The sequence below is a fragment of the Balaenoptera physalus genome (assembly GCF_965194825.1).
Source record: "Balaenoptera physalus genome assembly, chromosome: 17".
NCBI classification, from domain to species: Eukaryota; Metazoa; Chordata; class Mammalia; order Artiodactyla; family Balaenopteridae; genus Balaenoptera; species Balaenoptera physalus.
The window spans coordinates 51,486,575-51,509,259 of record NC_138895.1 but is presented as its reverse complement, the minus strand read 5'-3'; the positions used below and the strand labels follow the sequence as shown (position 1 = coordinate 51,509,259).

At 36.8% G+C, this 22,685-nt stretch overlaps 1 protein-coding gene across 7 annotated transcripts in view; it reads left to right on the top strand.

Annotated features, from left to right (window-relative positions):
- The window catches only part of UBR5 (ubiquitin protein ligase E3 component n-recognin 5), a 141,162-nt gene that overhangs the window by 75,219 nt on the left and 43,258 nt on the right, over positions 1-22,685 (top strand). For 5 of the 7 annotated variants that reach the window (XM_082434225.1, XM_082434224.1, XM_082434223.1 and 2 more), the window contains 12 exons: positions 203-346; positions 434-545; positions 792-946; positions 1,207-1,404; positions 6,076-6,286; positions 7,240-7,366; positions 11,316-11,467; positions 11,906-12,001; positions 12,368-12,491; positions 18,022-18,119; positions 18,922-19,070; positions 19,564-19,655. In XM_082434225.1, coding sequence (XP_082290351.1) covers positions 203-346; positions 434-545; positions 792-946; positions 1,207-1,404; positions 6,076-6,286; positions 7,240-7,366; positions 11,316-11,467; positions 11,906-12,001; positions 12,368-12,491; positions 18,022-18,119; positions 18,922-19,070; positions 19,564-19,655 — 1,658 coding nt within the window. The remainder of the gene's footprint in view (positions 1-202; positions 347-433; positions 546-791; positions 947-1,206; positions 1,405-6,075; positions 6,287-7,239; positions 7,367-11,315; positions 11,468-11,905; positions 12,002-12,367; positions 12,492-18,021; positions 18,120-18,921; positions 19,071-19,563; positions 19,656-22,685) is intronic. The other 2 variants (XM_082434222.1, XM_082434226.1) reach the window with 2 other exon arrangements.

Genomic DNA, 22,685 nt, shown 5'->3' with positions numbered 1-22,685 from the left:
GTGGATAATATGTCATGGATGTAGATGTCAGCAGTATATTTGGTGAGTGTGTTAGGTTAATTTTACAACTTGATGATCATTGTGGAAACATACTCATAAGGAATTAAATGCCTTCAGTGTGAAATTGGTTCAATGACTCTAACTTGCATATTGATTTCATATGAGTTAGTGTTAACATTTATCGTATTTACCTGTATTCTAGGTGCTGAAAGTGGATGGAGCCTATGTTGCTGTAAAATTTCCAGGAACGTCCAGTAATACAAACTGTCAGAACAACTCTGGTTCAGATGCTGACCCTTCTTCTCTCCTTCAGGATTGTAGGTTACTTAGAATTGATGAACTGCAGGTAAGTGTAGAGGACTCACTCAGCGGGTGACTGTCGGGACCCTGAGTCTGTTACAGATTTGAGAGCAAAATTCCTTTTGTCATGCAGGTTGTCAAAACTGGAGGAACACCAAAAGTTCCCGACTGTTTCCAAAGGACTCCTAAAAAGCTTTGTATACCTGAAAAAACAGAAATATTAGCAGTGAATGTGGATTCCAAAGGTAAAGATTTTGTAACTTTTCTGACTGGCATACTCCATGTTCTGTTAATACTTGTGCAGTAAATGGGAATTAGATCAAGTGGTTTGGGGCATTTGGCAGTTTTTGTCCCCTGTGTGTAACATTATGGAATGAAATGTATCTACATTTGAAATGTGGCTAGAGATGTAAAATTTGGTAGGTACTTACTAGAGTTTACTAAAGATGTATAATATATATATATTTTTTTACATTTATGTCTTTCTGAAGGTGTGCATGCTGTTCTGAAGACTGGAAATTGGGTGCGGTTCTGTATCTTTGATCTTGCTACAGGAAAAGCAGAACAGGAAAATAATTTCCCTACAAGCAGCATTGCTTTCCTTGGTCAGAATGAGAGGAATGTAGCCATTTTTACTGCTGGACAGGTATAGAGGCTTATTTTTGCTTTTGAAAATTTATATGACAACATTGGCATTTTTGTGACGCTTAGGGTTTGGCTCTAGTTTGCTTGTTATTAAACATTGAAGAATTTAGAATATTCAACATATTTTAATACTAAGTTTCTTATTTGGTCACTATTACAAACATATAAAATCTAATTTGAAAATAAATATAACTATTGTAAAAATCAGACATAACATTTTTGATTGGGAGCCAAACTTTTTTATTTTCACCTCTGTTATAGGAGTCTCCTATTATTCTTCGAGATGGAAATGGCACTATCTACCCCATGGCCAAAGATTGCATGGGAGGAATAAGGGATCCTGATTGGCTTGATCTTCCCCCTATTAGTAGTCTTGGAATGGGTGTACATTCTTTAATAAATCTTCCTGCCAATTCAACAATCAAAAAGAAAGCTGCTATTATCATCATGGCTGTAGAGGTAATCTGACTTTTGAAACTACTTGGCATTTCAATTCAGAAGGCACTGCTGGAGTCTAGGGAAACAATCTTGAATAGATCATTCATTGCTGCTTCCCTATGGGAACTAATAGTCTATTAGGACAAGAGAGATGCGTATACCATTGATTACAGTGTGATTTAAGCGTTTGAGTAAGGCATGCATAATGTTGTAGAAGTACAAAAGGGGGGGCTGTAAATCAAACTGTGACTGTGGAGGCTTCTCTGAGGAGGTGATGCCTGGGTATAGTTTTAAAGAATCAGATAGGGGTCTCCTAGACGCAGGATGCAGGTAGGAAGTGTTATCCCAGGCACAAAGAGCAGCCTTTGTGAATCTCAGAATGTACATGTTGGGAGAACATGTACATTCTTTTGATATAACTAGAAGGTAGGGCTTATACGGATCAATGAATGGCAAGTGATAAGGTGGGAGAAAGGCACTGGGGTGCCTTGTGTGTTAACCTAAGGGGCCTGAATATTCCCCTGAAAGCTAGGAGGAGAAGGATTTTAAGCTGTTTTTGTGTTTTTTTTTTTTTTTTTTTTTAAAGAAGATGGGCAGTGGATGGAGAACAGAAGTTTAAGAGACCAGATAAAAAAGCTAATGTAATTATCCATGTTAGAAACAAAGTAAGCTTGAACTCTTGGAAATAAGGAAGAGGGGGTGGATTTAAGAGATCTTAAGGAAGTAGAAGCTCTAAAGCTTGGTGACAGGATGTCAGCAGTAAATGAAAGGAAAGGGTTATAAAGCTTCTGACTTAGGTGTGGTTGATAGGGAGACGAAAAATAGGAGAAACTGGAAATTCCCTGGTGGTTCAGTGGTTGCGGCTCCCCGCTTCCACTGCAGCGGGCACGGGTTCAATCCCTGGTCAGGGAACTAGAGTCCCTCATGCCATGCGGTGCAGCCAAAAAAACCCAGAAAAATAGGAAAAACAAATGGGATAAGGGGAAAGGATGAGTTTAGTTTTGAACATATTGTGGTTGAGGTGTTTGTATTTGTTACATGTGGAGGCAACACCACTGAAAGTTATTGGAGCAATTTGAGCAGAGACTGACCTGATTTGCTTTACATTTTCAAAAGATCACTGCTGACACGCCGAGAATACAAGGGGGATGGGTTGGAAGTAGGGAGGCCAGTTAGGAGGCTATTAAAAGAATTCAGGTGGAAGGTGATGTTGGCTTGACCCAGGAGGTGGAATAATAAGTGATTAGGCTCTAGATATACTAGATACGTTTTAAAGTAGAGCCAACAGGATTTGCTTATGGCTAAATATAGGGTGTCAAATAGAGGAAGCAAGAGGGCAAAAGGTTTTGAAGAATGAAGTTGCTGTTTATCGAAATGAAGACTGTAGGATTGAAGCAGGTTCTGGAGGGTGAGATCAGGAGTTTAAGATTCTTATCAGATACCCAAGAGGAGATGGTGAATAGAGAGATGTGTAGGTTGGAAGACCAGGAGAGAGGGGACCAAGCTGGAGAAATGTACTTAGGAGTTGTCAGTATATCTGTGATATTTAAAGAACTTAAACTGAATGAGATTACTAAAGTCTTGGAGGAGAAAAAAGATCTAAGGCCTGAGCCATGAAAATAGTCTCAGCATTTAAATACCAGGAGATAAAAAGGAACCTGCATGAGAGACTGAGAAGGAGTTGGAGGAAAACGAATGAGTGTTGTCTTGGAAGCTGAGCAAAGAGCATGTGTCAAGCAGGATGTGTTGTTCAAGTGTATCAAATGATGCCGTAGGAAAGTAAGGCGTGTACTGAATACTGACTTTTGGGTTTGGCTCCATCTAGGTCATTGTTGACAGTGGGGATGCAGGCCTGATTTAGAGTGAGCTAAGGAGAAAATGGGAGTTGAGGAACTTAGACAACTCTTTTGAGGAGTTTTTCTATAAAAGATAGAAATGGAGCTTAGAATGGGAGGTTATTTACCCTCCATTAGGTTGGAGGTGATAAGCAAACTTACTAGAACTGCATCTAAAATACTCTGAATCTAGGTGCTCCCGAGAGATACCCGTGAGCTTTGGTTTAGAGACACAGTGCTCATACTCTTAGTTTAGCTTTTTTTTTTTTTTAAATTTTATTTATTTATTTATTTTTGGCTGTGTTGGGTCTTCGTTTCTGTGGGAGGGCTTTCTCCAGTTGTGACAAGCGGGGGCCACTCCTCATCGCGGTGCGCGGGCCTCTCACCATCGCGGCCTCTCCTGTTGCGGAGCACAGGCTCCAGACGTGCAGGCTCAGCAGCTGTGGCTCACGGGCCCAGTTGCTCCGCGGCATGTGGGATCCTCCCGGACCAGGGCTCGAACCCGTGTCCCCTGCATTGGCAGGCAGACTCTCAACCACTGCGCCACCAGGGAAGCCCCTTAGTTTAGCTTTAATTGTTAACCTACTAGACTAGTGGTTCCAAACTGGTAGGGGTATGGGGTTAAAGGAGGTGGCCGTGGCCTGAATGTAGCTCCTAGAAATAACCTTCACATCATTTAAAGATTCTTGATTGGTTGCCAACATTCAAAAATCACAGGATTTATATTTAAAACTCAGATTTTCAGGTGCTCTTAAAGAATTAGAAGATCTGGTGATATTGGGCCATCATAAAAACATTAAGTCCTCTTAGAGGCTATACATGGTGTCTCCAGTTCATTGCAGTTCCCACTATTTAAAATTTGTTGCTCTACGTCCAAATGTTAGTCACCATTTATTTATTATACAGTTTGTGTTACCTTTCTTACAGCCAGCCTCCTCCACTCACTTATACTTTTGCATATGCTTCTGTAGGCATTTGATTCTATAACCCCTGCACTTTTTCAGCATCTCAAGGGTAAAGATAAAATGTGCCATCATCCCAAGGGTAGCGATAAAGTGTGCCATCATTTATCTTTCTAAATAGCCTTCATTTACTAGGGCTTGGTGCACAGTAGACGCGCAAGAAATTTTTGCTGAACTCTCTGCTTTGTGTTATAAGTGACAGCATACAGTGATGCAGAATAAACATAGTAAGCGTGGTATTGATACTGTCAGTGTGAGAGCCCATGTACTGCCCAGCAGGCTGGAGATGAGAGCTCCCTGTAGAGTAGCTGCTTCAGCCAGATGACTGGCTGATTGCTTGAAAACATTCTGTATATCACAGCAGTGTGCAGCAGAATATCTTAATTTTAGTTATTTTTAAATGTACTGCACTTTTTATTCTTTGGGGAGACTTTGACATATTCTCTCAACGTATTGATTAATGCATACTTGCCACTAGACTTTGGCAAATTTAGTCTTATGTGGCCCACCTCATATTCTTGAACTGGAGCTTGCAACTTATGGGGTCACTTCAGGATCATAGTTAGTTCCACAGTCAGAATGGCTTATCTCACGTGTGTCAAGTACTGAAAACAATTTTTTAGCTGTATTTTCTTGTGCCCTTCTTCCCCCATTGTTACTTCCTCTCATCCCCGTAAGGTTGGGGGAAGGGATGGGATACCTAGGCAGTTTGTGGAGAGCTGGCAAGTTCAAAAGCATCTCTCTTCTTTCCTTTGTATTCCCACGCATTCTTTTCCCACCTGCTTTCTTCCAGTTCCCAATTTTAGTTAAAATGAACAAATTTGCTTGTTTTCCATAACTAATGCTTTACATTCAGTCAATTAAATATCCCATAACTATAGTTTACATTCTGAAAAAAGTACATTTGAACTCTTTGGTCTATTTATGCTGTGTCTTAGTTTGTTTAGGCTGCTACAGACAGAGTGGCTTATAAACAACCGAAATTTACTTCTCATAGTTAAGGAAGGTGGGAAGTTCAAGATCAAGGTGTGGGCAGATTCGGTGTCTGATGAGGGCCCTTTCACTGGTTCACAGATGGCCATGTGTCCTCACACAGTGGAAAGGGAGAACTCTGGTCTCTTAGTCCCCTTTAAGGGCAGTGATCACATTCATGAAGGCTCCACCCTCACGACCTAATGACTGTCCAGAGGCCCTACCTCCAAATACCATCCACACTGGGGATTAGGCTTCAGCATGAATGGGGGGGGGGGGCGGAATATTCCATCCACAGCATGCTGTTTCTCAGGTAGAAGATGATATAAATACTTGATCATTACTACCATGTCTTTGACAATGAAGTACATTAGTTGTCACCTTTGGGGATTGTATCTGTCGTTATTTCTGGGGGGAGTTGAAGGTTTTGGTTTTCATGTACCATAGTGTGATGTAAATGTAACCTTAAAGAGCACAAGAAGGTGAGAAAAAGCTTGGAATAAAATGTATACCCTATGCCTAATTGGTTAACAATATTAATAGGGTTCTAATTTGATAGTTATATATGATGTAAATAAGGGTGCTGTATAAACTATGATCTGTAGGTCCAATCCAGCCACTCCCATTTATGCATTGTATATCTGGCTGCTTTCCTGCCACAGTTTGAGTTGAGTTAGTTGCAGAAGCTGAAGATATTTATTGGTCCTTTACAGAAGGTTTACCCACTCTTCCATTCCTGTCAGTTGTATTCTGTGCTTAAGGGTACCTTCAAGTTCAGCTTCTTTTGCCAGGCCACCTTAAATTGTCTCTATGTATCTGCAGAGCTGATTATATTATTGTGTTGGCCATGTGAACTTTTTGACATGTGTAATGTGCTATATACAAATTCATTGAAGTTTTTTTCCTGATTTGTCTGAGCACAGAAACAAACCTTAATGCAGCACATCCTACGCTGTGACTATGAGGCCTGTCGACAATATCTTATGAATCTTGAGCAAGCGGTTGTTTTAGAGCAGAATCTACAGATGCTACAGACATTCATCAGCCACAGATGTGATGGAAATCGAAATATTTTGCATGCTTGTGTATCAGTTTGCTTTCCAACCAGCAATAAGGAAACTAAAGAAGAAGAGGGTGAGATTAAGAACTGTAACATGATCTTTAAGAGGAATTTTGGGCAATTTTGAAAATACAAAAATTATTAAAAGAAAGAAAATCACTGTAAAGAATTTGTATGTACTTTTACTTTGCTTTGTAAAATCTAGGAGTCTCAGAAGGTAAAAATGCCTGTTAGGATGAACATGTAACATGAATAAATAAAATTTTTATCAATGTGTTTCTGCTGCCTTAAATTCTAATTTCTCTGTTAAGTACAAACTATATATATGATACTTAAGAGCTTTACTGATTTTATAATTGCAGGTGACTTTTATTACCATGGGAATTATTTAGCAAGTTAAGTCAAATTATATTGAGGCAACTTTTATCCCAATTTTCAGAGTGTAGAGGGAAAAATAACCTAGTGAGTTGTTAGATGTTTTTGGAAAAGTAAATAAGGTTTTTGCCATAAATTTTTTAATTGGCTAAGTGAGGGGGGGAAACTGAAAACCTAAAGTGCAACTGTGTAATTCATAATGGTTTTCCTTATTTTGAATTCTGCAGATGATATTCTGGTAGCTACGTTTTTGAACAGTGGTTTGCAAGTTTCTGACCTTTATCTCGTTATCATTGACTGACTAAAGGATTATAAGTAGTGTATAAACTAAGACTGAGGTACTGATATGTAGGCCTTTTCTTCCTTGGTAGTGAAAGCTAAATTTCAGCCTACTTGTGAATAACCTTATTTTTTATCTTTGGGGGTTGAAAAGTAAGGCAGAATAAGGAAATAATTCACATTAAAAGGTCATAGTTCAATCTAGCTTAAGTGTTTGTTGCTCTAAGGAGGGGAAAATTAAGCTGTTATCACTAGTATGTGAATTAGAATACTAAAACACTTAGCAGTTAGCATTTAATGGCTTGTACATACTTCATCTCTTAGTTATTTTTGAAGTTTAAATTGATCCTAATTTTTTTCTCTTATGTTTCAGAAGCAGAGCGCTCTGAAAGAAATACATTTGCAGAAAGGCTTTCTGCTGTTGAGGCCATCGCAAATGCAATATCAGTTGTTTCAAGTAATGGCCCAGGTAATCGGGCTGGATCATCAAGTAGCCGAAGGTAATGTGATTTTTACCAGGAAAGTTTAATTGGTGGAAACATAATCCAAGTACAGAAAGAAATGTATCTCTTTCCTATCATATGCATGAATTGGTGGGTCCTTTTGTTTTGTTTTTGTTCCTCCCAATATCAGCCTGGGAAAAATACCTGACAATATCTAGCTAAGAGTTTAGGTGTAAAACAGTAGGACCTAGGATCCTTCAAAAATTTGAGGTAATTTAGACAAGTAGTTCAAACTTGATTCTTTGTATGTGTTTTAAACTCATCATTCATGTTTCCTAGGAAGTTATTTTCTTTAGTTGGAGAACAAGTAATATAATAATTGAAAGAACCTCAATCTTTTATTTTCAGATTGTTTACTTAGCTCAGTTTCTCAGATGTCCTAAAGATCTGGGAAGAAATGAAAGGCTGATGTATATTATGAATGTTTGGTATTTTAAATTTTCAGGCTTTCTGAGTTGTGGGATGGACACTTTATAACACATTAAAAATTACTAGATGTTTGAATAGATGAAGACTATAAAGAATTCAGGATACAGGTGTTTGTAGTTTTTTTTTCCCCCCGAAGGAAAACACATTTATATTAGACATAAGAGCCAAAATTCTTGGATACTTCACAAATCATTAATGGAAGCACTGCTCACTGTGCTAATGTGATAGGTTGTAAAGTCTACTTAAAACGAAGACACTCTTTTGCTTATTTTCTGTTCTATATTCAACTTTCCCTTTAAAAATGATTCTTCTAAAATTGGTTCCAACTTGATAGCTTCCCAGGTTCAAAAACATCCTGAAGTGAGGTTTATCAAAAACTATTTATGGGTAACCAAATTATAATTTAAAATAGTACAGAAACATTATGTAGACTATGCAAAATGGAAATTATTTTTTTAGGACTACACTAGGCAAAATGTTTGGTCTAAAATGGAAAGCAACTTAAATTCTTCATGAAGAAATTAGTGTCTGAATTATTTCAGGTATTTCATTTCCTCAGGGAAAATACAGGTGCAAATCAAGTTGGACTCTGATATGGTTGGTCCAATGCCAGTGCTGCCATCTTTTTTTCATGTAAGGATTATTTTGAAGGCAAAGACTAAAAGGAGCTTCAAGAGTGGGTGATGTGTTGCTCACAGAAATAATTTGCAGAGTAAGCTCCTTTGAGGCATTTGCCGAAGATTTCACTGCAGTGCTCTTAACCAGTTCAAACTCAGGGCTGCCGGTTGAACAGATGAAAGCACAGGAGTCTTATTATCCACGCCGGGCAGTAGGAAGTCCACAGACTCTGCTTCATTGAAGTGAAACCCTCCTCTAGCCTACAATGGATTTTCTAGGCGATACCCCTTGATGAGTATGCAGGCTGGGATTCATGAGCTGTAAGCTCAAAACTGATGCAATTTCAATATTGAATGGAGTACTGTTAAATGCCTTCAGATGATGATTTGACTCAGAAGTTTTGTTATGTGACTCAATAGTGCCTGAGTACAAAGGGCAGATTTAGTGGAAAGCTTGATTGATGCATCTGATTGCAGGTGTATGTACTCTAGAGATTATTAATCTGGAAGACACATGACCTTCGCTTTTTTGTCACAGTGGTATGTTTGAACATGACTGGATTCTAAGGCTTCTGTAGCATGGATATAACGTGCTTACAAAGAGGAAATTACATCAACCTTGAATTCTTCCATATTGTCAGAAAATACGATGACTCCAGGCAAGCCTATACGAAGAAATGTCAAAACTCTGAATCTTAGCAGCCAAGGTGGTATCTCCTCAGTATTGTCCTCAGCCACTGAGGATACAGGTGAATCTTCATGAATTGTGTACAACATCTTGAAGAATAATTTTCTTTTTTTTGTTTTTTTTGTTTTTTGTTTTTAAAGAATCTGTATGAGGAGCTGGGCATTGTACTTAAAAATGTTCCCAAGACCTAATGAAGAAAAGAGGTAGAGGACAATTTTTTTAAATGACAAGGAATGACCCCCTCATATAATATTGAATTGACTACATCACAACAACAAAGTTGGGAGTTTGCAAGTTCAAGATGAGACTATGGTCTCAATTTATCTTCATTTATTCTTAATCTGCTCTAGGCTAGAGGTTGGAGAATAGCCCATATATGTTTTGTTTGGCCTGTGCAATGTTAAAATTTTTTTTTTTCTTTAAAATTTGAATGCCTTTAGATGAGCATGTACGCCTCTAGTTTGCCATGATCCCCTGCTTCTTACACCTGACTGCCCTTTCCTCAGTTTATTTTACTTTCCAGGCCCAGTAGGCATTGTGTTTGCGACCCTGGTGTAAGCATTCTTCTTGATAAGCCCAAAACATGCATTTATTTTCAGGTTATTTGCAGTGCCTCCCAATTATCGCTGATTTTTTTCTCTCTGTGTGTTTTGAGTAAGACACATTAGGATACCAAGTGTCTATGTTGAGCTTATTTACAATTGTGTAGGAGCATCACAGTGTGAAGTCACCCAGGTGTGTGCTGTTACTGGTAAGGAGCCTGCCATGCTCTGTGGGTGATATCTTGGACAGGGAAGTGACCTTGACTGAAAGAATCATAATCACTGTTCCCTGCTCCCCTCCATATTATAAGAATTCTTGAACTCAGATTTCTAAATTGGGAGAGAGAAGACACCGATAACCATAAAAAAATTAACTATAGGTATTTTTTAATAGTGCATACTATAATAACTAGTATATTTTTTGAGACATTAAAATTTACTTTGCAGAATCTTCCAAAAAATGTTTCTCTTCCCAAAGGTACATCATCATACACAAGCCTTATAAAATAGATGGGTTCCTGAAAGTAGCTTCTAAAAGAAATTTTTGTAAATGCGTTTTAAAAAAATTTTACTCATAAAACTGAAAATGTATTGCTATGGAAAAACACACTTACCCTCGGATTAAATAATAATTAGAGATTCAAACATTAATACAGATCTTTGTGAATTACTTATTTGCAGACATATAATGCTCACCTGGTAAGATGTTAGGTTTTTCACATCAGAAATGTCATGTCTTTGGGATTAAATCTGCCTGGGAGAAAGCAGTCCCTTATGTGTTGCCGGGCCCTTAAAATTGAATTCTTACTCTTTATTCATTTAGAAGCTCTAAAGTTGTGGCCAAGTGAAAGGATTTGCCTTATGTGCTCTCTCTTAATTGCTGCTAGTTTTTAATGTGTTAATTTTGTAGCCTTTGTAAGCTTTTATTCAGAGGTATAGATTTTTGTACAGGTAGTTTACTAGTTCCCCTAATGAGGTCTGTGTTTGTGATTATTTCTTTATCTTTTTAGCGATGTGCACACCTGTATAGCAGGAGAAAAAAAAAATCACGCCCAGATATTAATCTAACAACACATTTTACAAGCTCCAGTTTCATTCATTAATTTCCTTGGGATGAAGTTGTACTGTTAAAAAAACTTTTTTGTATAAAAAATAAACCTAAATTGGTCTTTGTTTGAAAACTACTTACTGTGTGGATATTAGTTCCATTGCTTTTGAGATCACAGAAAAGGGGTTTAGTGGGCTAACAGTATTGGTTTTGTGCTAATCAGTATGTTTTGCTAATGTCTACTATTAAACTTAATTCTTACTGATGCTAAACAGGGGACAGAATTTTTTTTTTGTTTTAATGTTCAGCTGTTCATTTATCTTAACTGTATGAAAGATTATTTCCTAATCTTAACTTCACCGCAACTTTTGTTCCCGGTGCTTAAGTTTCTGTGGGAGCTTAATATAGTGGTTTTAGTGCTGAACTGGGTACTAGGATCCCCCAGTTGCATTTCTATCCCTTGCTGACTTACTCTGTGATTCCAGAATTGGCATTTGTACTTCTTTCCTGCCTGGAGTATTTGCTTGTAGAACAAACTTTCATCTCAGATGAGAAGTTCTGTGCACCTTATCCTTACACTTAGACGTGGTAGTGAGCTCTGATTTTGTCCATGTTCTTCTAGTTTGAGATTACGGGAAATGATGAGACGTTCATTGAGAGCGGCTGGTTTGGGTAGACATGAAGCTGGAGCTTCATCCAGTGACCACCAAGATCCAGTTTCACCCCCCATAGCTCCCCCTAGTTGGGTTCCTGACCCTCCTGCAATGGATCCTGGTAAGATCTGTTATTTTATTAAGCGTTCAACAAAAAGACAGGGTCGTGAAAGAAAAGAAATAAACATTTGCGTGGGATATTTAGAAATCTGAAATCGTTAAAATTAGCATAATGAGTATTATAACTAGCTTACGTAGATTTGGTTTAAAGTGTTTGTAACTTAAAAATTAAAATTCTAGAAAGTCTTGTTAGATATCCCTCTTCTACTGAAATACATATTTCTATACTGGTAAGAAGCTAGCTAGTAATATATCAAGATAAGTCAATAATTTGCCTAGTGGATTCCTTCTCTTATAGTTTGGGAAAGAAGCATCCACTTAAGCCTCTGTCCGATTTGACCTTTGGCTTGCAGAGAAAAGCCTTAAGGCCAGTTAAAAGAACGTGTTAGGGATATGTTGCCTATAATGATGTACATCCTGCTGTTCTGTTTACTGAAAGATGGTGACATTGATTTTATCCTGGCCCCTGCTGTGGGATCTCTTACCACAGCAGCGACTGGCACCGGTCAAGGACCAAGCACCTCCACCATTCCAGGTGAGAATCTCTACTATTTTATCTACCTAGGCATTTGGAAGATAAAACTAAACACTTTGTATATAGGTTTCTACAGATCTACACTTTATCTCAAGGAGACTTCTTGGCTTGAAAAATATCTAATTCTGTGAATTATCTTCTGTATATCAGTGAAGTTGTGGTGTGTATGTGCATATATTTCATCAGTTGAGATTTATAAAATGTGTTAATGTGTTTAAATTCTCTGTAATGAAGTTATTAATTTGTTACCAATACTAGAATATTTTTCTGGTGGTTTATTTGATAGATACTTGGTATATTATTCTAGAATAGTCTTTCACTCTGTTTTGTACACTTTTGTTACCAAATGGATCTGCTTAATTACAGGTCCTTCCACAGAGCCATCTGTAGTAGAATCCAAGGATCGAAAGGCCAATGCTCACTTTATATTAAAATTGTTATGTGACAGTGTTGTTCTACAGCCCTATCTACGAGAACTCCTCTCTGCCAAGTAAGAAGTTTAATATACTTTTGATGTGAAGATTTAGCTTTACTCCTTTTACTGTTAAGTTGATCTTGCAACATATGGAACAACAATTATCTTAATTGAATTTAAAATTTATCAGAATCTAGCATTGTATTTTCTGTGTTACTAAGTAAGCTCTCTTTAGTGAAAGAGGCCTTCTCAATATAATACAGGGTACACTAAATGAATACAGTTTGATTTTATGTTAGCTTGATGAGGGTGTATATTTATATGTTAAAAAGATCACAGTATAGTTGCTCTCAAATGTTGAATCCATAAATTAGTTATATCACTGTCACCTGGAGAGCTTTAAAAATTATACACATTCTTCCCCAAGCTCTACACTAGAAGTATAACTCAGCAGGTCTGAAATGGGGCCTGGAATCTGTATTGTGAAAATCCAAGGATGATTCTTATGGTTTCTTTGGAAATCTTGACTTACGGAATCATCATGAGATCATACAGAGCTTTTGATAAGTATTCTGTTGTAAGTGCTCATTAACCGTTAATAGGTTACATCTCCACCTGCAGCATGATTGTTTATCTTCCTTTACAAACTCATAATGATGAGTGTTTTTATAATAGTTATTAATCTGTGCCAAGCTCTATTTGCATTAACTCTTATTCTAGATATAACTGTCTGGAGTAGATAATATTATCTCCACTTCACATTTGCAGCAATGGGCTTAGAGGTTAATTAACTTGCCCAGGCTCACAAAACTGTTGAGTGGCATAGCTGGAATTCCAGCCCTGGTATGTGTCTTTATTGCAGAACTGGGACTCCCAGCCTTGACCCTTATGTCACCTTCCCTATTTAGTACAAGAAGGTGTTATGAGTTTTTTATTTTTGAGGGCGAGGGAGTTTTCATGTTTAAGTCTTACTGCCCTTTGGATGAAAATGACCAAATTTATGAAATTATGATTTAATGAAGGCTGCCCCAGACTAGTAAAATAAGTCATTGGATTATAAATAGAGTTATTACGACAGAAGCATCTTACTAATTTATTAGTGGTTTGAGGCATAGATAAAAATGGTTTATATACGGATACATACAGTATATCTTTCTGTTTTTATTTTCTCAGTTGTCATTTTTTTTTTTGCATTTATGGTGTTTTTAAGCATATTATCTTTGTATAATTTCCTCGTGGTGGTGTCTAAAAAGTTATTTTATGTTCTTATTCCCTTTCTCTTTGTTGTTAATCCATTTTATATTTCTACAGTTCATTTCTATTTCACTAGTCCTTTATTTTAGTACCTTCACAGTGGTTGAATTTTTCCTCCTTTATCTAAAAAACATATAAAATACCTGGAAAACACCCAATATGCCACTGTATTAATAAGCTGATGTTACTAGGAGAGGCAGTGTTCTTTTGCCTGACTTTTAGGTAGTAAGTATAGAGATGATCAAACTGGCCCTTTTTGCTTTTTTACACTACAGATACAGGAGAATTTCCTAGAGTTGCTAACACAATTTCCTAAGTGATGTATCAGTGAATTATTTACCATGGAGATGACTCAGTAAGAAAAGGGTTTTTTCTTCTTTTTTTTTTGAAGTATAATTGACTTATTATGTTAGTTTCAGGTGTACAACATACTGATTTGATATTTTTTTACATTACGAAATGACTACCATGATAAGTTTAGTTACCATCTGTCACCATAAAAAGTTATTACAGTATTATTGATTATATTCCCTATGCTATCCTCATGACTTACTTATGTTATAACTGGAAGTTTGTACCTCTTAATCTCCCTCACCTATTTCACTCATTCTCCTAACCCCCTGCCCTCTGGCAACCACTAGTTTGTTCTCTGCATCTCTGAGTCTGTTTCTGCAAGAGGCTTCCCTTTTCTCCACATCCTCGCCAACACTTGTTATTTGTTGTCTTTTTTGATAATAGCTGTTCTGACAGATGTGAGGTAGTATCTTACTGTGGTTTTGATTTGCATTTCCCTGATGACTAGTGATGTTGAACTATTCACGTGTCTGTTGGCCATCTGTTGTATGTCTTCTTTGGAAAAATGTCTGTTCAGGTCTCCTGCCCAGTTTTTAATCAGATTGGGGTTGTTTGATGTTGAATTGTATGAGTTCTTTGTATATTTTGGATATTAATCCCTTATTGGATATATCATGGGCAAATATCTTCTCCCATTCAGTAGGTGGGCTTTTCATTTTGTTGGTGGTTTCCTCAAAAACTTTTTAGTTTGATGTAGTCCCGTTTGTTTGATTTTGCTTTTGTTTTCCTTGCCTGAAGAGGCAGATCCAAAAAAAATAAAACTAAGACCAGTGGCAAAGAGCATACTGCCTGTGTTTTCTTTTAGGAGTTTTGTGGGTTCAGGTCGTACATTTAAGTCTCTAATCCATTTCGAATTTATTTTTTTATATGGTGTGAGAAAGTAGTCCAGTTTGATGCTTTTGCAGTTAGCTGTCCAATTTTGTCAACACTACTTATTGAAGAGACTGTCTTTTCCCCATTGTATATTCTTGCCTCCTTTGTCATGGGTTAATTAACTTGCCCAGGCTCACAAAACTAGTGAGTGGCATAGCTGGAATTCCAGCCCTGGTATGTGTCTTTATTACAGAATGGGGACTCCCAGTCTTGACCCTTATGTCACCTTCCCTATTTAGTACGAGAAGGTGTTTTGAGTTTTTTATTTTTGCAAGTGTGGGTTCGTTTCTGGGCCCTCTCTTCTGTTCCATTGATCTCTGTGTCTGTTTTTATGCCAGTACTGTACCATTTGATTAGTATAGGTTTGTAGTGCTGTTTGCAATCAGGGAACATGATGCCTCCAGCTTTGGGGTTTTTTCCCTCAAGATTGCTTTGGCTGTTTTGGAGTCTTTCATGGTTCCATATAAATTTTATGATTATTTGTTCCAGTTCTGAGAAAAATGTCATGTGTATTTTGATAGGGATTGCATTAAATCTGTAGATTGCTTTAAGTAGTATGGTCATTTCAGTAATACTAATTCTTCCAATCCATGAGCAAGGTTTGTTTTTCCATTTCTGGTCATCTTCAATTTCTTTCATCAATGTCTTATAGTATTCCACATATTCCAAGTACAGGTCTTCTACCTCCTTGATCAGATGTATTCCTAGGTAGTTTGTTATTTTTGATGCAATTGTAAGTGGGATTGTTTTCTTAATTTCTCTTTCTGGTAGTTTGTTTTTAGTGTATACAAATGCAATAGATTTCTGCGTATTAATTTTGTTTCCTGCAGCTTTACTCAATTCATTTATTCTAATTGCTTTTTTTGGTGGCATCTTTAGGGTTTTCTATATGTAGTATATGTCATCTACAAACAGTGATACTTTTACTTCTGTCTTTCCAGTTTGGATGTCTTTTTGTTCTTTTTCTTATCTAATTGCTGTGGCTAGGACTTAAAATACTTTGTTGAATGAAAGTGGTGAGAGTGGGCATCCTTTTCTTGTTCCTGATCTTAGAGGAAATGCTTTCAACTTTTCGCCTTTTATTATGTTAACTGTGGGCCTGCCAATATATGGCATTTATTATGTTGAGGTATGTTCCCTCTGTACCCACTTTCTGGAGAGTTTCTATCATCAGTGGATGTTGAATTCTGTCGGAATCCTTCTCTGCTTCTACTGAGGTGATGATACAATTTTATTTTTCAGTTTGTTAATGTGGTGTATCATGTTGATTGATTTGTGGATATTGAACCATACTTGCATCCTGGGATAAATCCCCTGCTTCATCATGGTGTATCATCCTTTCAGTATATTGCTGAATTTGGTTTGCTGATATTTTGTTGAGGATTTTTGCATCTGTGTTCATCAGTGATATTGGCCTGTGATTGATTAATTAATTAAAATGTTTTGTGATGTCTTTGGTTTTGGTATCAAGGCGATGCTGGCCTTGTAGGATGAGTTTGGAAGCATTTCTTCCTCTTAATTTTTTGGGGAATGGTTTGAGAAGGATAGGTGTTAACCCCTTAAATGTTTGGTAGAATTCACCTCTGAAGCTGTCTGGTCGTGGACCTTTGTTTGTTGGGAGTTTTTAAATTACCGATTCAATTTTATTACTGGTAATCATTCTGCTCATATTTTCTATTTCTTTCTGATTCAGTCTTGGAGATTGTATGTTTCTAGGAGTTTATCCATTTCTTCTAAGTTGTCCATTTTATTGGTGTGTAATCTTTCGTAGTAAATCTCTTATGATACTTTATATTTGTTTGATGTTGGTTGTAACTTCTCTTTCAATTCTGATTTTATTTATTTGAGCTTTTTTCTTGGTTGAGTCTGGCTAAAGGGACACATAATTGTGTTTTGGAGTAAACAGAAGGGAGAAATGTGTATGCTACAGTAAGCAGCTTCATGAAAATGAAGTTTGAGTAGAACCATGAGAAATAGGGAGAAGAGGGAACAACAATATGGAGAAGTATGAATATTATGAGAGACAGTAATTCATCCAATTCAGAGTGGAGGATTAGAAGAGAACAACAGCCAGTGGATCTGAAAAAAATAGGTTAAAATCACTACTTTGGTCTCTGTTCTTTGGGCTTGAACCCTCTCAATAATGGCCTTTGTTAGATTGTAATAGTATCAAAGTGGGATTATAAGAATAGTAATGAGATGGTGGTATAAAAGAGATGAAAATAGGCAAGAGTAGAAACCAGAGTCAAGGCTATGTTTTATATGTCTGTCATAGCCTTTAATATGTGTGTTGTAATAAACTGAACTATTGAGTTGTTGAAAATGGAAAAGAAAGATTAGATGCAGAAGTTTAAAAATTGCTTTAGAAGGAATACTTTGTGAAGAACCAAATTTTTGTCTGAAGTTACTTGGGACAGTGATATTGTTGGGTGACATAGATAAATCAGGTAGAGAGCAGGTTTGCGGAGAAAGATGATTTGAGTTTTAGACACGTTGAATGTAAGATACCACTGGGAAATCCCAAGTAGGCTTATCAAGTAAACAAGTGTAGGTGTTGGAACCGTATCATTGTGAGAAAAGTGGTAGTTGCTATGGCGGAAGAGAGAGAGAGGCACAAATGGCTGAGGACTGACTTCTGGGAAATGCGAGGGGTCTAGGAGGAAATAGAAATTCAGTGAAGAATGTTTAAGTACATTTTAAAGAGGAAACTCGTAATAATAATAGCTAACACTTACTGAATACTTATTTTTTGCTAGGCACTGTGCTGAAACCTCTTAAGTAATAATTCATATAATCTTCCTCACAATTGTTTGAGAGAGAGCCTGTTACTATGCTCACATCTAGAAAGTATTAGTTTACTCCAGAGCCCTTGCTGGTCTATTCTTTAGTGTCACTAAAGCCAAGAAAGGAGAGCATGGTTTAGAGAGACAAAGGTTCCACGAGGTGGCTTTCTTAAGTGAGATAATATGAGGCCAGAAAATACCACCGATGGTTTTCTTTGAATGGTGAGACATTATTTACTAAGACAAAACTGTTTTTTGTTTCATCATGAACATAGGTTTCTTTCATAATCAGGAAGGAAGATAATTGATAATATTTTTATATACAATTTTTCTCATTTTAGGGATGCAAGAGGTATGACCCCATTTATGTCAGCTGTAAGTGGCCGAGCTTATCCTGCTGCAATTACCATTTTAGAAACAGCCCAGAAAATTGCAAAAGGTAATTTATTTCAAGTTCTAAAAGGGTTGCTTATTTTTTAATTTGAATAGATTCTCTTCTATAATTATTCAAACCTAATTTCTATATATGGAAATGATACTGATTAGAAACTATCAAGATAATTCTTTTGCTTATGTGTATGAAATTCATATGCTTATACTTTTTTCAAGCATATTGTACCTTCTAACTTTCCATCAAAAAGCAGCTGGTATAAATTTCCTTAAATTAAAAAAAAATTCCGTAATGGATTGTAATGATTAATCTTTTGAAAGTAAAGATGGATCACTGTTAGAACCTGTCCACGTGTTAATTCATGTTAGTGATAAAATTTTATGGAAAGAACAGGCCAGAAGTCTTACTGTTCTTTCTGACTTGGATTTACTACCTAACAGAAAGCATTAAGGAATATCAGTTCCTGCCATCTAGCCTTTAAAAGATTTAGTAGTTAGCTTTTAAAAAATACTGGCTATGAATAAATTATGTGATTGTCTATAATTTGTTAAATAGAGCTAGAACTTGAATCTTAACTGCATAACATAGAGCTAATGACTCAGAAGGCTGATGTTTGGTGTACTTGTATTGTCCCCATATGTGGTTATGATATAATTACACTTTGCTTTACTTTGCACCAGAATTGACTGGATTTCCTTTCATTGTTGACTTTGTATGTCAATTTATTTTATTAATATATAGTAGTTTCTTATTTATACTGTGTAAATGTTAGAGCTTTTCCATTTGAGGAAAGGAGTAGATGGCTGTAAGTCTTTTCTTGATGTATGAACTATGTTTTTAATCTTTTTAGCTGAAGTGTCCTCAAGTGAAAAAGAGGAAGATGTATTTATGGGCATGGTTTGCCCATCAGGTACCAACCCTGATGACTCTCCTTTATATGTCTTATGTTGTAATGATACCTGCAGTTTTACATGGACTGGAGCAGAGCACATTAACCAGGTAAGTTATTTTATATTTCCCTATATTTATGCTATCTAGGTTTTCTTTTCTTCCCTTTGACCATCACTAGAGTTCTAGTTCTTAGCTTTGGAATTGCAAGTCTGGTATTTCCTTTTACTCTTGAGTTATAAAATTCTCCAAAGAAAATTAATTTGTATGTAATTCCTAAATAAATGAGGCAAAGGAGTTGACTGTTAACACCAGTTACGGGCTGTCATAAAAATTAGAAATCTTTGCTGGGTAGTATAATCTGATTCATAGCTCTTGATTTAGATTTTATAACTGTTATGCCTTTTTTGGATGATACAGATTATTTTTGCCCGTCTGGTAATATTTAATTCCCATTTGTGTACCCATCTGTGACTGTTTCCCAGAGCACATTAATTTTGCTCTGCTGTTGTTGTGATTGAATTGTTTTAGAAAATACCAGAAATAATTATTGTGATGAGATATACATATCATTCTTCTAAAAAGTATATCCTTTTAATTTTAGGATATTTTTGAGTGTCGTACGTGTGGCTTGCTGGAGTCCCTCTGTTGTTGTACGGAATGTGCAAGGGTTTGTCATAAAGGTCATGATTGCAAGTGAGTGTGATTTTAGTTTTCTTTAATATTGTAAACTACTTAGATTCATATTGCCATATTAAAATAATCTGTACTGAGTCATGCTTTAATTGTTTCATAATTCAGAAAGCATGAGGTTTTCTCAGGTTGCCCACGTTAAGCCAATGTATGTATTACAACGTAGTTTTTGATTTAAAGAGTACTTTGCAATGTTTGTTTGCTAGTTCTAAGTACTGCTCTTCACATAAAACTAGCCTAACATGCAAGAAATATGTGATCATACATTGTGACTAGAATCAGTCTTTTAAGAAACATATATACAGAATGTTTTTGTCTGTGTTCTCCAGCCAAAGTCTCAGGCCCCCTCTAGTAGGGTCTATTAGCAGGAAATCACTGAAGGCATTAAGGGAATCATGGATTGGCCTGTGCCTTGTTTACTTCTTAAACTAAATGTAATAACCTTCATCCAGCAACAGAGTTGCTAAGGCTAGTTTCTTAGTTTTCACAGACCTAAGAAGCAATAAAATTACCCCAGCACTAACATTTGCAGTGCCTCAGAGTCCCAGTAGGGACATCAGCTATAGCTGTGCTACAGGTGTGTAGATGTAATAAATAGTTAATAGAGAATTGGTTTGTAAAAATCATCTATTGTGCTTTATTTATTTTCTTTTTAACATCTTTATTGGAGTATAATTGCTTTACAATGGTGTGTTAGTTTCTGCTTTATAACGCAGTGAATCACCTATACATATACATATATCCCCATATCCCCTCCCTCTTGCGTCTCCCTCCCAACCCTCCCTATCCCACCCCTCTAGGTGGTCACAGAGCACTGAGCTGATCTCCCTTTGCTATGCGGCTGCTTCCCACTAGCTGTCTGTTTTACATTTGGTAGTATATATAAGTCCACGCCACTCTCTCACTTCGTCCCAGCTTACTCTTCCCCCTCCCCATGTCCTCAAGTCCATTCTCTACGTCTGTGTCTTTATTCCTGTCCTAACCCTAGGTTCTTCAGAACCTTTTCTTTTTTTCTTTAGATTCCATATATATGTGTTAGCATATGGTATTTGTTTTTCTCTTTCTGCCTTACTTCACTCTGTATGACAGACTCTAGGTCCATCCACCTCACTACAAATAACTCAACTTCGTTTCTTTTTCTGGCTGAGTAATATTCCATTGTATATATGTGCCACATCTTCTTTATCCATTCATCTGTCGATGGACACTTAAGTTGCTTCCATGTCTTGGCTATTGTAAATAGAGCTGCAATGAACATTGTGGTACATGACTCTTTGAATTATGGTTTTCTCAGGGTATATGCCTAGTAGTGGGATTGCTGGGTCGTATGGTAGTTCTATTTTTAGTTTTTTAAGGAACCTCCATACTGTTCTCCATAGTGGCTGTATCAATTTACATTCCCACCAGCAGTGCAAGAGGGTTCCCTTTTCTCCACACCCTGTCCAGCATTTGTAGATTTTTTGATGATGGCCATTCTGACTGGTGTGAGGTATACCTCATTGTAGTTTTGATTTGCATTTCTCTGATGATTAGTGATGTTGAGCAACCTTTCATGTGTTTGTTGGCAATCTGTATATCTTCTTTGGAGAAATGTCTATTTAGGTCTTCTGCCCATTTTTGGATTGATTGTTTGTGTTTTTGATATTGAGCTGCATGAGCTGCTTGTAAATTTTGGAGATTAATCCTTTATAAGTTGCTTCATTTGCAAATATTTTCTCCCATTCTGAGGGTTGTCTTTTCATCTTGTTTATGGTTTCGTTTGCTGTGCAAAAGCTTTGAAGTTTCTTTAGGTCCCATTTGTTTATTTTTGTTTCTATTTCCTTTTCTCCAGGAGGTGGGTCAAAAAGGATCTTGCTGTGATTTATGTCATAGAGTGTTCTGCCTATGTTTTCCTCTAAGAATTTTATAGTGTCTGGCCTGACATTTAGGTCTTTAATCCATTTTGAGTTTATTTTTGTGTATGGTGTTAGGGAGTGTTCTAATTTCATTCTTTTACATGTAGCTGTCCAGTTTTCCCAGCACCACTTATTGAAGAGGCTGTCTTTTCTCCACTGTATATTCTTGCCTCCTTCATCAAAGATAAGGTGACCATATGTGCGTGGGTTTATCTCTGGGCTTTCTGTCCTGTTCCATTGATCTATATTTCTGTTTTTGTGCCAGTCCCATACTGTCTTGATTACTGTAGCTTTGTAGTATAGTCTGAAGTCAGGGAGCCTGATTCCTCCAGCTCCGTTTTTCTTTCTCAAGATTGTGTTGGCTATATACGGGGTCTTTTGTGTTTCCATAAAAATTAAATTTTTTGTTCTAGTTCTGTGAAAAATGCCATTGGTAGTTTGATAGGGATTGCATTGATCTGTAGATTGCTTTGGGTAGTATAGTCATTTTCACAGTGTTGATTCTTCCAATCCAAGAACATGGTATATCTCTCCATCTGTTTGTATTATCTTTAATTTCTTTCATCAGTGTCTTAGTAGTTTTCTGCATACAGGCCTTTTGTCTCCTTAGGTAGCTTTATTCCTAGGTATTTTATTCTTTTTGTTGCACTGGTAAATGGGAGTGTTTCCTTAATTTCTCTTTCAGATTTTTCATCATTAGTGTAAAGGAATGCAAGAGATTTCTGTGCATAAATTTTGTATCCTGCTACTTTACCAGATTCATTGATTAGCTCTAGTAGTTTTCTGGTAGCACCTTTAGGGTTCCTTTAGGGTTCTCTGTGTATAGTATCATGTCATTGCAGACAGTGACAGTTTTACTTCTTCTTTTCCGATTTGGATTCCTTTTATTTCTTTTTCTTCTCTGATTGCTGTGGCTAAAACTTCCAAAACTATGTTGAATAATAGTGGTGAGAGTGGACAACCTTGTCTTGTTCATGATCTTAGAGGATACGGTTTCAGTTATTCACCATTGAGAACGATGTTGGGTGTGGGTTTGTCATATATGGCCTTTATTATGCTGAGGTAAGTTCCCTCTATGCCTACTTTCTGGGTGGGTTTTATCATAAATGAGTGTTGAATTTTGTCGAAAGCTTTTTCT